Raw genomic sequence first — 16,313 nt, 5'->3', positions numbered from 1 at the left:
TTGTGTAAATACTTTGGATCATATGATGTTACATGTTCAGTTTTAGTGTGCTAGAAGTCTGCAATCCTATATAGCATACGCTGCCTGATATCAGTGTATTGACAGTGACACTATTGTATCAGAAGCATTATACAGTGTAACCTGAGAAGTAAATAAGTAAATGCAATTTAAAATACAATTGAAATGTGATTTCCTATAAGTTTTACTCCCCATTGTTTTTTTATTTTTTTATGATACATTTACTGCGAAAGGAGGGGGTGTCTCTACACCCTGGGGGATTGTGTTGTACTCGTCCCCATGAGCAAATAAGTTGCCAGTCCTCCCATGTCTGTAAATTACCTGGCACTCTAACTGCAAACATCGTGTATCAGCATCAGCTTAAAGAGCACTGGTCCTCTGAATAAAAAGACAAAGATACGGGTGCCGTTCCCAAAGTATTTCATGATGATTTATTCTCCTCTCGTTGTATTTATTTTTTATCTGGAAGGAGGGACAGCCCCTGTGGCAGTTGATTCAGGGAGGAGCAGCCATGGAGAGGGAGGGGGAGGGAGAGGGATGTGTGGTATAGATCATGCTGCAATAGAAGACATCTTCCTGATGTATGAGGGGGTATGTCTTTATTTTTTGGACTAGTATCTGTTGTTTTTAAACAGGGTAGAACCATAATTATTGATGTGTAAGCTTTTGTAAGTCTAATGGGAAATATATATATGGGTGATTAATGGGAGGCAGGTGTAAGGGAATTTGTGGGTAGTTTAAATGGCTATATACCTATTTTAACCCCTTGATGTCCAGAGTACACTGCAAAGCGTTGCCACACAATGTGTGAAGCTATTCCTATCATTTAAGAACCTGCTCTTTAACAATGTTTTCTTTTTTTCAGATAAAAAAAAGCTATGGATGCTTCATTATAACGCATGAGGAGTCTATTTGTTGCCTTGGCAAATGCAGCAGCCTACAGAGAGAAATCCTAAAGAAGAGAGGCAGCATTGGAGGGGTTGTGTGAATAGCCTAGACGCATCTAGCAACAGTAATATTGTAGTCTTCTACAGTGATGTGGTGACAGGCTAAAGAATCGTCTGAGACCAATGAAATACACAAAACTGTATCTATGCGATGATCACTCTAATGGAAAATGGAACTCTTTTATTCAGTTCTGTGGCTGAGACCACATCAAATAGTGATGTGAATTTTTAAATGATCAAGGGGAAGGCTATATGTAACTTTTAGAATACACACCAATACACCCAAGCTTTTTTTTACTGCTAAATCAAGAATATAGTCTCAGTTTAACTGGAATTCTACCTCTTACTCTATAAGGTGCAGCAATGGGTCTCACCTAAAGTACATTTTGCTGCTATTGTGTTAGGTCAGTTTTATTACTCAGTTATTGATTGATTTTGCTTCAGGTTGCTGCAACAGTGGTTAAATTAATGTTGGAATTTCTCATCACATTCTTCTGGATCATGGATTATATTAGGGCAATAATGGCAGGATTCCTCTATCGCCCATGGAACTCCCCTGAACTTGTCTCCCTGAGCAATTAAAAGTACATTCATCAAAAAAAACATAAACTCAAGTTATTTTGCAGACATCATTTCAAGAATTGTTTTGGATTATAGAAGTACTGACGGTGTAAAGCGGAGGTCCCGTGGATTCACATCTTGTTTCCAAGATATCTGGAAAAGAAATCTTGGACATGCTTGTTTCAGCAAAGAAGAAACCAGAAAGTGAGGGCAACTCTGTTTTTTTTTATCTATCAAGCTTTAATCACCTCATTTAGCTATAGTGTGTGTTTTTATGAATGATTCTGTGATAATCCTCCCCATATGCATTAGTAAAGGTTACATTAGCAGGTGGTCTATTAACAAGGACCATTATAAAAACAACTGATTGGTGGGAGATAGATCTCCTCTTCTGTTTTACTGTGTATCTTTTGGTGAGTGAGCATCTCTGCATGTTTGTGATCCCTGATGGTTTTGGCTTGGCTCTGGGAGACCTTCAGATCTCAACGTGTGACTCTCCCCCTCCTAAGCTCCCTCTACACTAGGATGTTGCGAAGGTTCTGCACAGGGGGCTGAGGACGTGTTTTTCAAGACTCGGCTTTTTTATTGCCAGCCATCCAGTATTTTTTGCATCAGCACCAGTGCTGATTTCTATCTTGCTAGGGGCCAGTTTTAGCAGGTACAGGGTGGAGGAAAATATTGAATATTTGCTGGCCCCTAAACACAGCCTGGCTAAAATAGAAAGAAACCTTGTAGATAGCCTTTTTCCAGTGAATCGTTCCAAGCATCGTTTATATTCTGATCTTCAAACCCCTGGAAGATACGGCAGAGTGATCATCACCTCTTCCAGAAGAGCAAATATGCTGGACCAGCATCATACAGACCTTATTTTAAAGGTAAATCCCTTACAGTTTTTCTCTCTCCAACCACCTGTTATCTAAGTGTTGTGCCATATAGCTACTAATAGATACATATACAATGTATGCAATTATTCCTGATATAACATTCATTTCATTTGCATTAACCAAACGTATTTGAAACAATTTATTTTTTACTGCCAGCACAATGCATGTATCAAGCAATTGCTATTCAACAGTTAGCAAGTGTCTATGCTACAGACGCATCAGGCCACTTTGAGTCAGACAGGAAAAAGTATGAAAATCACCTTCCTGCTATGCTTTTGTATACGAAGCAACACCTTTCTATATAGTTCAGTTTAAGTGCATTTCACCTAGCTTGTACAGTGATGTCTGTTAATAGGAGTATTTTTTAACACTGTATAATCCATCTCTAGATCTAGATACTATATGAATTTTGAAACCATTTTCTGTAGAAAATAGTTTTAACTGTAAAACACACTGATTTGTGATTTATATTAAAATGCATCAAAATCTATACATCTATGCAAATTAATCTTTTATAACAATCTTTTACCCTGTTTTATACTTGTGGTTTAATTGTTTGTTCTGTAAAGCTGCCTAATTCCAGTCTTTTTATGAAATCAATTTGCTTAAGATAGTGAGACATATTGTTCATTAATGGGGTCCAGTTATGAACCTGTCGTGGATCCTAACTATTTTTTGCACCAGATACTGTGCACTAATGTTAAAAATATACCAAACAACTGAAAATAAAGCCCAGTATTAACCAGAGGTTATATTAAAATATGTAACTTGGATATTAACGATTATAAATGTATAGAAATATATATGTTAGAGAGTGTCTGAACTACCTATATATTTTCAGCTAAATGTCAGATCATTTTAAACTATATCTTAAAGTATTATAAACCAGTTGGGGTTTCTCAGGAAGCAAATAATGGTGCAGTGCACCAAAGCAAACAATTCTTCACCCTTATTTTTACTCTCAAATGAGGTGTTTCCAAGTGTAAAGTGTCATAATCAGTCTTCAACAAACTCACAGGGATGTCAACATTATTCCATTCAATGAACTCACTCAAAAATGTGTGTTTTTGCACCTCTGTTTTTCAGAACTTGTAACAATTATTATGTTCAATATGACATTTAAATAAGTATAAATGTTTATCTCAAACATTGCCTTTATTTAAGATTTTATGAAATTACATTGCCATTAAGCTACTTTTATTAGGCAGCATAGTTTAGTCTTACTTGCACACAAAGATTCACTTCTGGATTATGTTGTAAACATAAGTTTTCTTTAAAATAGGAATTGCAATGCAATTGCAATGTATATAATTATTGACTAACTCTGCAATATATAAAAACACCATGATATAATAATGTTCTTTCTGAGTGGTTTGAGTAGAATAAGGCAGAGGCCTAAAAAGAAAAATATATAGCTGGATTGTTACCCAATATCTATAATATATATATATATATATATATATATATATATATAATATATATATATATATATTGAAACTCTGCCTACTTCTCTGATTGTTATTGTAGGTAAAGTAGGTGAAGCCCACTTTAATATAAGTATGTAACTTGATAGAGTATGAAGACATGCAACAGGAAGTGGTAGTTAGAACAAACAGGTAAAATAAGGATTTACATTATAATTGGCCTAGGGCAATTTAGAGAAAAAGTGTAGTATTCCTGCGGTTAGAAATTATTGTTCAGTTACGCTATTTTTGCAGCTTTTTTGTTGCTTTTATTTCTACTTTTGGGGCCATTCACAAATGAAATCAGATGGTTAGAAAAATGTCTACAACATTCTCATATTTTATGGAATAATAACAACCTGCCCTTGTCAATACAAAATTGCCCAACCAGTATATAAACAAACTATAGGGCTCACGTCCATTGAGCCAAAAAAAGGAGCTGTGAACTACCAAAGTGGTCAACAAGATAAAGTAGTTTATGGCTCAATTTTAGTACGGGGTTGTCATTGAAATACAGTATATTGCGCATTGCGTCCAGTCGCTCTTTTCATGTAGGTGAAAGTTAACATTGTGTTAACGCTTCTATCCGATGTCGGATTTTTTGAAATCAAGTTAGTTTCCATGGTAACCCGAGCATTCAATATAAAATGTTCATTTAATGTCTGTGCTCCTTATCTATGATCACTTTTAAAAGAGAAACAAAAAAAAAAGATACAGTTTTTTATAATACATAATTTTAACTACTATTTTTTATTATAATCATATTAATATTTGTAACATGTATTGCTGCCCTAGGCATAGGTCTAGTTTGAATTTTGTAGATATGTGCTTGAATATATTTTTATATGTACATCTTATATACTGATATTTCCATTAGAACCTAAGTGTAACTATTCCTATACTTGGGACAACAATAAAAATTGCATATATAAATGTATTTCTACATTGAAAACACTTTCATTGTTTGCAAGATTTAAAATTACAATGGGAACTAGGCCTCAAAAAGCTATTTTTTCCCCTTTTACACCTAGTTAAAGGGACACTCAATCAAAATTAAACTTTCATTATTCAGATAGAGCATGCCATTTTAAACAACTTTCCAATTTACTTCTATTAACAAAATGTGGACAGTCTTTTTATATTTAAACTGTTTTGAGTCACCAGCTCCTACTGAGCATGTGCAATAAAAAGTGTGTATGCATTTGTGAATGGCTGATGGCTGTCACATGGTACGTGTATGCATTTGTGATTGGCTGATGGCTGTCACATGGTACAAGGGGAGTGGAAAAATAGATAACTTTTAAAATTGTCAGAAAAAAAATCTACTACTCATTTGAAGTTCAGACTAAGTACTATTGCATTGTTTTGTTATCTTGCATTTGTTGATTATGCAAATCTACTGTGTTGACTGGTCCTTTAAGTTGGCTGTAATTTTTCTCAATGTATCGACAATCTCGGCCAGTGTATTAACTGTTTATGCTTTTCATTGAAAACCTGGTTTAAGTTATTGCCTAACGACTTCTAATATTTTCTATGGGACACAAAGTATTGAGGTATAACGTGCCAAAGCGCTATCGGAAGCAGTTGATGAAATTAGTTCTGACACAATATTCATTGGTTTGCGACATCATATCAGCTCATGGAAACAAGCCCTTAGTAGCCAGCATGCAGCTGAAACACATATAGAGAAGCTCTAATTTTTTTATTTATTTTAATTATGTTATTTTAATTTACGTTTATAACCTGTTAAATTAGTAGTATAGTAGTTATTCTATTTTATATACAGCTATATTGTATATTACTTAATTTTCAGAATGTTTGGTCTCTTAATAGTATTCACTTGGCTCATCCTGTTCAAACTGCTTAATAAAAACTGGCATGACAAAAGTAAAATTTGCAATGCCATTTTAATAAGCAGAGATATTCTTGAGGCCTGACTAGTTCACCCAGTGGACATAGAGTGGGCAACATGAAATCCCTGACTTGCTACAAGGTTGTTACAAGCTTCTGCTTTGTGGATAACAAACCTCCTATGCTTGTACTGCAAGTCAATTGCTTTTATAGCAATCATGACTGAAACTGACTTCTAAGTCAGTTGAAATAGGTGACTTTACAATCAACTTTCCAATTTGGCAGTTTTCTAAAAGTAGGCTGCCTTTAAATAAGCTGAGTTCAAATCAGGACAATGTTGGAGTGTTGTGAGTAGACCCCTCAGCGTCCACATTTTAGTTAAAGGGGACAGTTTTCCCTAAATTTCTCCCCTTTAATTTGTTCCCGATAATCAATTTTAACTGCTGGAGTGTATATTAAAGGGACATAATACTTATATGCTTAAGATCTTGAAAGTGATGCAGTATAACTGTAAAAGGCTAACAAGAAAATATCACATGAGTTCTCATTGTAAAAAGGAAGATATTTTGCCTCATCATTTCTTCAGCTCAGAATAGTAAGTGCTCAGTGAACAATCATTTTTCAGCTACTGTCTAGCTGCAGGTTGTAAAATTAAATAAAAAATAAATAGCCTATCAGCACCAACAGTGCAGAGGACATAGCTTTGCTTTACTGTGATTACAGAAATATTGCAATATTTCATAGTAAACTTCCTTAAACTTAGTAGGGAAAAATAATGACTGTGCCTGCACATGCCAGATGCACGCTCCCTTGCAAGTCCCGGGTCTAACATCCTAATTGTGCTGCTTAAAGTCCCTTTACAATGGGATGTGCCAAATGAGGAAATTTTGAGGCAAAATATATTCCTTTTTTACATAGATATGTTCAGGCAATATTTTCAGTCAGCTTTTTACAGATATGCTGCATTACTTTAAAGTGCTTCAACGTGTACTTTTAAATTGTTTACAAATTGCTCCTTTACCTTTATATCAGCATTTGAAATAGCTGGGTTTTTTGCCTGTGGTATCCCTACCTATACTGAAAGTTTCTATACTTAAGTATGGCTATCGAAAAGTGTGTAAACTTAGCAAGCTTAAGAAATTACAATTCCAGTGGAAGGTAGAAGAGAAAATTTATAACATTTCAATTTTCAATTGTTCTCTCTATGCATTGGGCGTTGGTATACGGAAATAAATAATATAAAGAGGCATGTGTGTGTAAAAAAAGTGATAACATAAGGCAATCTGAATTTCCTGCAATCTCAACAAATTTAAATGGGCTGTGGTTTCAAAGTAGAAAACCAGCAATTTGATAACAAAAATAAACACAAAGAAGCAATTTCTCATACATTCTATACTTGGCAGCTGGTATAATAAGTCCTTTGGAACACGTTAAGTGACAACACTTTTACAATACATTGTCCATTTAAAGAGAGGTGAAACCCCCAAAAATTCTTAATTTGTGATTTAAACAGAGAGTGCAATTTTAAACAACTTTCTACTTTACTTCTAGTATCTAATTTGCTTTATTCTCATGGCGTCCTTTGTTGAAGAAACACAATGCACTAGTGGGAGCTAGCTGAACACATTGAGTAAGCCAATAACATGAGGCATATAGGTGCAGCCACCAATCAGCAGCTCAGAGCCTACTTAGGTAAACTTTCCAACAAAGGATAGCAAGAGAAAAAAAACAATTAGATAACAGAAGTAAATTGGAAATTTGTTTAAATTACATGCCCTGAATCATGAAAGAAACCATTTGGTTTTCATGTCCCTTTAAGCATTTTGTGTGGCTTTCCCCTTTTACTCTGCTGCTTAAATGTGATGCTAATGGCAAATTTCATAGACATGAGGACTGATGAGGGCGCCAGTGTACGTGGGGCCTGCTTCCTTCTAGAGTGGTTCCATATCTTTTCCCATTACTCCTTGGAATGCAATGTATGAGGAGGTAAGGGAAATGTACAACATCACTTCATAGTATTAAAAAATAAATTTAAAAAAATGTACTATAAAAACAATGTAGGATTTGAATTCAAATTTAGAGCACAAAACTAAAAGTAACATTGATTAGACGTTAAATATTTAATAATGAATGCTTGCTCATTTTGCACACAAAATTAAAGCAAATAAAGCTTTTTAATGGCGACATGCTGCTTTTAAAATCTAAGATTTGCTTCTGAATTTCGCATACTGATATAAATTCTGCTGCCCAATGTTAAGAGGTGCTTTTTTCTCTTGCAATCAATTTAATAACTTAAGATCAGAAGACAGGAAGTGTGAGAAAGTTGACAGACAAGAAGTAACTCCAAAGTATTTCTTGACCCTTGAATTACTGTGCTGTCAAGTGCTAAAATGAATGATTTTGTATTAGGAGAAAGATATAACATTTTCTGAGTTTACAAGAACCAGAAGTATTAAAATTTAAAAATCATATACGGACCTTCTAAACAATGAAAGATAAATATAAAAATATCACACAATTATTTTTTACTTTTTGTGTCCGTCCTATTACATATAGAAAAAAAAACACATTAGACTTAGTGCTTCTGTATTACATTACATTATATTGCATTATATTATCATTTTATACTATAGTATATACCAAATTTTCTAGTCAAAAATAAACTTTCATAATTCAGATAGGTCATGTAATTTTAAACAACTTTCCAATTTACTTTTATCATAAAATTTGCTTTGTTCTTTTGCTATTCTTAGTTCAAAGTTAAACTTAGGTAGGCTCATATGCTAATTTCTTAGCCCTTGCAGGCCGCCTCTTATCTGAATGCATTTTGACAGTTTTTTACAACTAGAGGGTGTTAGTTAATTTATTCCATATAAATAACATTGTGCTCACACACGTGGAGTTACCTAGGAGTCAGCACTGATTGGCTGATATGCAAGTCTGTCAAAAGAACTGAAATAAGGGGGCAGTCTACAGAGGCTTAGATACAAGATAATCACAGAGGTAAAAAGTGTATAAATATAACTGTGTTGGTTATGCAAAACTGGGAATGGGTAATAAAGGGATTATCTAACTTTTTAAACAATAACAATTCTGGTGTAGACTGTCCCTTTAACTGTGTAAGTTAAAATATATAAATAAATTAAATATATATATACTATATACTATATATATATATATATACTCACACATACAAAAATGAGGCCGAAACTATTAGTACCATTCCACTTCTTTTTTTTAGGAAAATGCACAATTTTCTCTGAACTAAGTAAAAAATTACAGAAGTATTTGGTATCCACTATTCTTTATTTCAAATGTAATAGAACAGGGATGTTACTATTGATTTATAACTTCACTTTAAACTGTAAAACAAATCAGATTGGCATGGACAAAAATATTGGTACTCTTAACCTAATATTTCGAAACACAGCCTTAGGAGACAATAACTTGCAATCAAGTGCTTTCTGTAGGTCTAAATAAGATTTCTACACTTTTTGACTGGGGTTTTTGCCCACACTTCTTGAGCAATCTGCTCCAGTTCTCTCAGGATTGATGTGTACCTTTTCCCAACTATGAGTTGCAGCACTTTACACAGATGTTTGATGGGATTCAGATATGGAGCCATAGAAGGCAACAATCCAATGCGTTATTCTCATCTAATCTTGGGTGCTTTCCAAGGTATGTTTTGGTCATTATCATGCTGGAGGACCCATGACCTGCAATTGATACACAGCTTCTGAAACTGACCAGTATGTTTTGCTCCAGAATATCTTAATAGTCTTCTGATGTCATCATGACATGCACATATTCTAGGCAACCAGTGCCAGAGGCAGCAAATAAAAAAAAAAAAAAAAAAAAAAAACTTCACTGAGCCTCCTCCATGTTTCACAGTGAAACATGGAGCTGTGATTTTCCAAAAAAACTCTACTTTTGTTTTGTCTGTCCAAGGGACATTCTCCCAGAAGGACTGTGGCTTGTCAACATGCATTTTGGCAAACTTGAGTCAGTCTTTTTTTGTGCTTCTCTCTTAAAAATGCAAGGGTACCAATCCTTTAAAATGCAAGGGTTGCAATCCTTTAAAATGCAAGGGTTCCAATCCTTTAAAATGCAAGGGTACCAATCCTTGAAAATGCAAGGGTTGCAATCCTTTAAAATGCAAGGGTAGCAATCCTTTAAAATGCAAGGGTACTATTAGTTTTGGGCCATGTCTCTGTGTGTTTTATATGGAACCTATTAGTCTGCTTTATAATATTAGATATTGATTAATTAGACTATGTGATAGCTTGTGGTTAATACAGTATCTGGTTCTTGATGCCAATTAGTACCACAAACAAATGTTTTTATAAATAGCTTTATACTTTTTTACACAAAATATGCAGCCCTAAAGAAATAAGGAGCAAGACAACTGAACACCTATTCTACATGGATACTGTGCTACTTTTTTGCAGTGTAATTGGCATACATTTACTTCTATTAGACAATGTGTTTAATGGACTATACAAAGTATGTTTAAAACACACTTTGAAATGTGTTAAAAAAAAGAATCTACTACTCATTTTAAATTCAGAGTAAATGCTATTGTATTGTCTTGTTATCTTGCATTTATAGATTTTGAAAATCTGCTGTGTTTACTGGTCCTTTAAGTGGCTTAATATAATGTTTAACTTAAAGGGACCTAAACACTTTGCAGTTACAAGCCTTTTGTGTTTTCTTGCAATAGATTATCATATTAGCTGTGTGAACATTTGAGAAGATTAACACCTTGCTTGCTGTAGGTTATTTATAATGAGCAAACTCCCCACACTGCTGGCCTTATTTGGAGGAGCTGTCTTACTCAAGTAGACAAAGCTTGTCACTGTCATTTTGTTAATGATATGTGTTGTGTTCTGCTATAGTTGTCACCTCTGGTGAGGTCAATAAGAAAAAAATATGTGGCTGGGTAAGGCTTGTAAAGTCTGCAGTGTGCACTCCCAATCTCTAAATTGGAACATTCATTAAAGTTAAATTACAGGAAAAGGAAGCAAAATATATAATAAAAAGACAAAGGACTCCATTTATCAAGCTCTGGGGGCCGATTGCTGCAGACCTCGCATGAGCGAGCTTGCATCCGAAAGTTAGGAAGCAGTGGTCATCAGACCACAGCTGCCTAACCTGTACGCCAGCTATTAAATGGCGGAATAAATTACCCCGGGTATGTTTGCCCTAGGGTGATTGACTACTTCAAGCAGGGGACGGCATTGCACAAGTTAAATATGGGCAGCATACTGCGATCCCAGACTGACAGGTTCAAGTAAGAGAAAACTCTCTGTCCGGCAGTTGATAAATGCCCAGCCAAAGTATTAACATTTCAAATTTAAATGGAGTAGTAGATTTTTTTTTCTGCCAAGTTTAAAAGTTAATTGTATTTTTCATCCAATGTATCGTGTAACCATCCATCAGCCAATCATAAAAGCATATATGTGTATACCATGCATTCTTGCACATGCTCAGTAGGAGCTTGTGCCTCAGAAAGTGTGCACACAAAAAGACCTAAAACGATTGTGCACATTTTGATAGGAGAAGTAAATTGGAAAGTTGTGTAAAATTCAATGCTCTATTTGAATCATCCTGAATCATGAAAGTTTAAATTTGACTATAGTGTCCCTTTAAAGTATAGTTGTACTATACACTATTTTACTCAGCATAACTAAACATTTTGTATTACTTTCTCAAAGTGTTTACTGTACAGTACCTTTAATTAGTAAAATAGTTTGTCCCCCTTCTAATGCATCAGAGTTTCTGTGCAGAAACATAATTTGCATACTTGAGTGATGTTTTTTCTTTCAACCTATTAGAAGAGATGATATTTTAAAAAAGTAAAACCCATTATATATTCAAATATTTTAACAATATGATCTGGATGAACACATAGAAAGTTATAAAAAAAAGGGCATTTCAAAAACCCTCCAAGAGCATTTTCTGAGGCGTTTTACATACATTTACAGAAGCAAAAGACACACTGACAAAGAAAAAAAAAACCATGAAACCCGAAAAAGGTCGTTTGGAAACGTGCCTATATGTTTGAAATAGGGTTTTCACTTCAGGGGAACTAAATTAAAACAGGTCATATCCTACAAACAATTTAAAGGGGCAGTAATGTAGCATCTACAAAAAAGGGACATTTCAAAATGTAATAGAGTTGTGGACGTCGCTCTGTTGTAAATGTGCATCTGTATTATTTAATTTACCAGTTTGCTACACATTTTGAGCGCCAAGCAACATTCTGCACAGACATTGGCTATTTTATAGTGCAAGCTAATGTGCATCTTTCCCAAAATGACCAGATGTGGACAAGGAGGGAAAGTACTGGCGCTGGAAAGCTAGGGGGAGTCTATAAGGAAGACTTATGTCAGAGAAGGGGAAAGAAATCTTAGAAATTTAGCATTTAAATCTGCTAATACTATTAGTGCAGATTATATAATGATTCAGTGTAAAATACACTTTATTAGAAATTAAGTAACTAATAAATTGGAACACTAGGGACTAGCTCGTAGGAAAGCAGATTACAGTAGTGTCCAGCGAAATCATTCAGATTACTGTATGATTATGCTAGTAGTCAATGATGTTAACAAGCATGAGGAATGTATATTGTTGGATTGGTTAGTGTTATAAGATTAACAGATACCAAAATGTAACGGGATATAGTAGAAAATAGTAATGTTTATTAATACAGATAAAATATCAATAAAATATAGATAAAATATGGAGAATCTGGACGTCCAGAAATTAAGCTAAAAACAATATGCAAATAACCTATTATACTGGCTAAAAAGACAGTTGGGCTTAATATCATGTAAATGATCGCTATAAGATATAGGGATTACAATGAATCAAGGTCCGTTTTACAGATAAATAGAATAGTTGAAAGTACCTGAGAAAACCTCTTGCTCTACGTCTAGAGTGAGGGTTTAATTTAATAAAGGATCGCTCTCATTTGATGAGGCACATACAGGCTTGGTGGTTTTTAATTTAAAACGTGGGTCCAATGGGCTCAGTGAAAAGTTGTTCTTGTTCCTATCTGTAATACTTTTGGCGTAGAAGGTGCTCCGTTCCGCTCCTAGTAGCTGGACACATACTGTAATCTGCTTTCTACGAGCTAGTCCTAGTGTTCCAACATATTAGTTACTTAATTCTAATAAAGTGTATTTTACACTGAATCATTATATAATCTGCACTAATAACAGATGTATAAAAGCTAAATTTCTAAGATATATTTCTGTTCTCTGACATAAGTCTTCCTTATAGACTCCCCCTAGCTTTCCAGCGCGAGTACTTTCCCTCCTTGTCAATATTTGTTCCTTACGAGGGTTTCTAATTGGGGCAGCCCCTGTACTTGGCATTTAGGGATCCATAGCGCCAACTTATCTCTCTTTTTCCAAAATGACCAGAGCAAAGGAGATCAGAAACAAGGATTCCACCTGTCATTTCATCATTTAATTTTCAAATGTCTTCTTCATTGTAATCACACAATTAATATCATACCTCCCAACCACCCCAGATATTGATGGATTGTCACAGGCTGTGAGCTTTTCCTGCTGTCTCTCTGACAGCTGTCCCCATTCATGATTCCAGGGGATAGCCTCACTAACAGCATACCCACGTCTCCACCTGAAAAACACCAGTAAGAAATTCCCCTCACCGCCCAAGGAATGTTGAGAAGGATGGCATATTCATAGCTAAGAGGTTGTCTAGTCAAATGTTTTATTTGAGCTATATTTTTTATAATTTTTCAAGGGAGAATATTTTTGTTTATTAACATGTGAAATGATCATGTCCCAACAATTTAGCATTGAAGAAAAGGCATGTGATCATTCAATATGTGCTGCTTGAAAATATTTTCAAGAAGTCAAGACATAGAGGCCAATTTATGAAATGTCTGTCAGACCTGATCCGACAGTGCGGATCAGGTCCGACAGACATCGCTGAATGCGGAGAGCAATACGCTCTCCGTATTCAGCATTGCACCAGCAGCTCTTGTGAGCTGCTGGGGCAACGCCGCCCCCTGCAGACTCGCAACCAATCAGCTCCGCCAGCAGGGGGTGTCAATCAACCCGATCCTACTCGATCGGGTTGAATTCCGACAATGTCTGTCCGCGAATCAGTCCGCCTCGACCATTAATAAATCTACCTCAAGGCTTTTGAATAAGGAAGTTAAAAAATCTGGACAAAACATTTTTTCTTATATTTTTTTCAATACCACTGATTTTTCTCTCACAGCATTAGTCAAGTTACTAAAGTACTTATCCGCCAAAAAATCACATGGGTCAAGTGATTTTCTATGGATATGGATTGGAATGGCCTCACATATGACCTTTTGCATGTCTCTTCTAATAATTAGAATAGATCTCATAGCTTTGCCTAAATAACATGCAAGAGTTAACTTGTACTATTTGAATATCTAGCAACTACTGGGCTTTCTGGAAAAGCATTGCATAGCATTTATTTATACATATTACAGTCAGAATTATGATATAAGCTTAGTTTAAATTGCTGGTCAGTAGCTGATAAATAAATTGTCTACTGAAAAAAAATGACATTTATCCAGTCATTTAGCAAAGTATTCAAACTACAGCAGTGAAAGGTTATTTTCAGTTCCCATTAAAGTTTATATTAAGCCCATTAATTACTTTTGGTTTGCTGTATGTTGTTAATGGACTCAATTTTATATTTTAAAATGCCCCTTACTAGTCTTTGATATATGATACATTTTTAAAACATATATATTGCACAGCAATTTAACACCAATAATTTAAACTTGGCCATCATTTTTAATTGTATTTTTTAATAACAAATATAATTATTTTTGAATACAGCTATTAACTATAATAAAACTCACTGATCTTTGGTCATTACATTGCCATATAGAGCAGTTAGGATATGAAAGGTGTGCATTGCAGATTAAGGGACAGATTACGAGTGGGACACTAATAGGTATGTGCAAGCAATATTAACGTGATTGCTTGAGCACAATTGAGGGTTATGTGCATCAGGATATCGTGTCCTCATAGCCATTGTCAAATGTTTTACAAAACAAAACAAAAAGTGTCACAAAACATCAAAAATACAATTAAAAGTAAAGTTACACTCATAACAGTGTCTGATAAAAAATTTTTTTTGAAAAAATGACACTAAAAAAGTTATAAGTGCTCAAAGATAAGGTCTCAGGTGTTAGAAAAAAAGGCAGGCAAAGGGCTTTAACATAGAGATACATACATATACATGTCTAATAATGTATATGTATATATATATATATATATATATATATATATATATATATATATATGTGTGTGTGTGTGTGTGTGTACATAAGTATTTATATGTGTGTAAATGTATTTACAGACATATATACACATAGATACATATGTATACATAAATAGACATACTTGTATATGAGTGCATTGTAGATGAAAACATGAAAATGCATATTTGTGCAATATTCATATTTAGAAAGGTGTTAAATTGTGTTTTTACTGTAAATATTTTACATTCTAATTTTCTGCACATAGCAGAAAATGTTCTATGTTTGTAAAATAGATATTCCTATATATATATCTCTGTATATATTCATATACCTTTATATAATCATATATATATATATGTGTGTGAACTATTTATATTTCTTCACGTTGGGCTAGTGCACCTTGAGAATATGCAATCGAGTTTGTTCGCAAGAAGGGAGTTTTTTTCCCTGCCTTGACACCTATGGGGAATACGTTAAACAATATTCTAACATTTGGCTTTTTACACACATCGGGTTACCGTGCAAGCTCAAACTTATTACTTTCAACCTTGTATACGAGTGTTACCTCTGACACGGTCAAAATGTTTAACTTGTAGCGGAGTTAGAGTGGGAGCATTAATCACTTTTTTCAAGATACAAATCAATGATATAATTACCAAAGCTGTCTATTGTTATTGAATTAAGCATATGCATTATAAAAATCATATCTTTGACATGATGACGCTTGTCCTCAAAGGTATTCATTTTATGGATTCACTGAAGATTTGTTTTTGTTTCCTAGTTTTAAGCCTTAACTTACGCAGTTTTTTTTATAGCTTAAGATTTATCTGAGATGTGAAACATGGAGGCCTAGTATGTACCTAGAATACTCTGGATGCCTGCTGGGTATAGCACTATGTAATTTCTTGCCAAGAAGGCTAGCAACATTGTACAAACAGAAAGCCTTTAACCTAGCGTGTCAGCCATGTACCACTGGAAAAGCTATTATTGTGCGCTACAGATAAGAGATCTCAGACTACACGCTGTGTCTGGAATGCTCTTCATCTCTAAAATTGTTTAAGAATGACGCATTTGATTATTTCTGTTTTTAGAATTTTAGAGAATTGCACTAATACATACAGCTGAACTTAATATACTTCTCCATTCTGTGAATTTTGTAAATAAAGCTCAAGAATTATGGGACGTGGGAAATAAATGCAGCTTTTCTTCATTTATCTTTGGATAAAATATGAACATGTACAATAAAATTTAACAGCCATCATTTGTTATATTATGATATCATTTTTATTGCGTTTTATTTTTTTTGTAG

At 34.3% G+C, this 16,313-nt stretch overlaps 1 protein-coding gene across 1 annotated transcript in view; it reads left to right on the top strand.

Moving 5' to 3' along the window:
* Nucleotides 1–1,973: 1,973 nt before the first annotated feature.
* Nucleotides 1,974–16,313, top strand: part of PTCHD1 (patched domain containing 1) — a 595,331-nt gene continuing 580,991 nt past the window's right edge. The window contains 2 exon segments of the mRNA XM_053706370.1: nucleotides 1,974–2,055; nucleotides 2,058–2,401. Coding sequence (XP_053562345.1) covers nucleotides 1,974–2,055; nucleotides 2,058–2,401 — 426 coding nt within the window.

This window comes from Bombina bombina, chromosome 3 (assembly GCF_027579735.1).
Source record: "Bombina bombina isolate aBomBom1 chromosome 3, aBomBom1.pri, whole genome shotgun sequence".
Lineage (NCBI taxonomy): Eukaryota > Metazoa > Chordata > Amphibia > Anura > Bombinatoridae > Bombina > Bombina bombina.
This window is presented reverse-complemented; position numbering and strand designations above follow the sequence as displayed.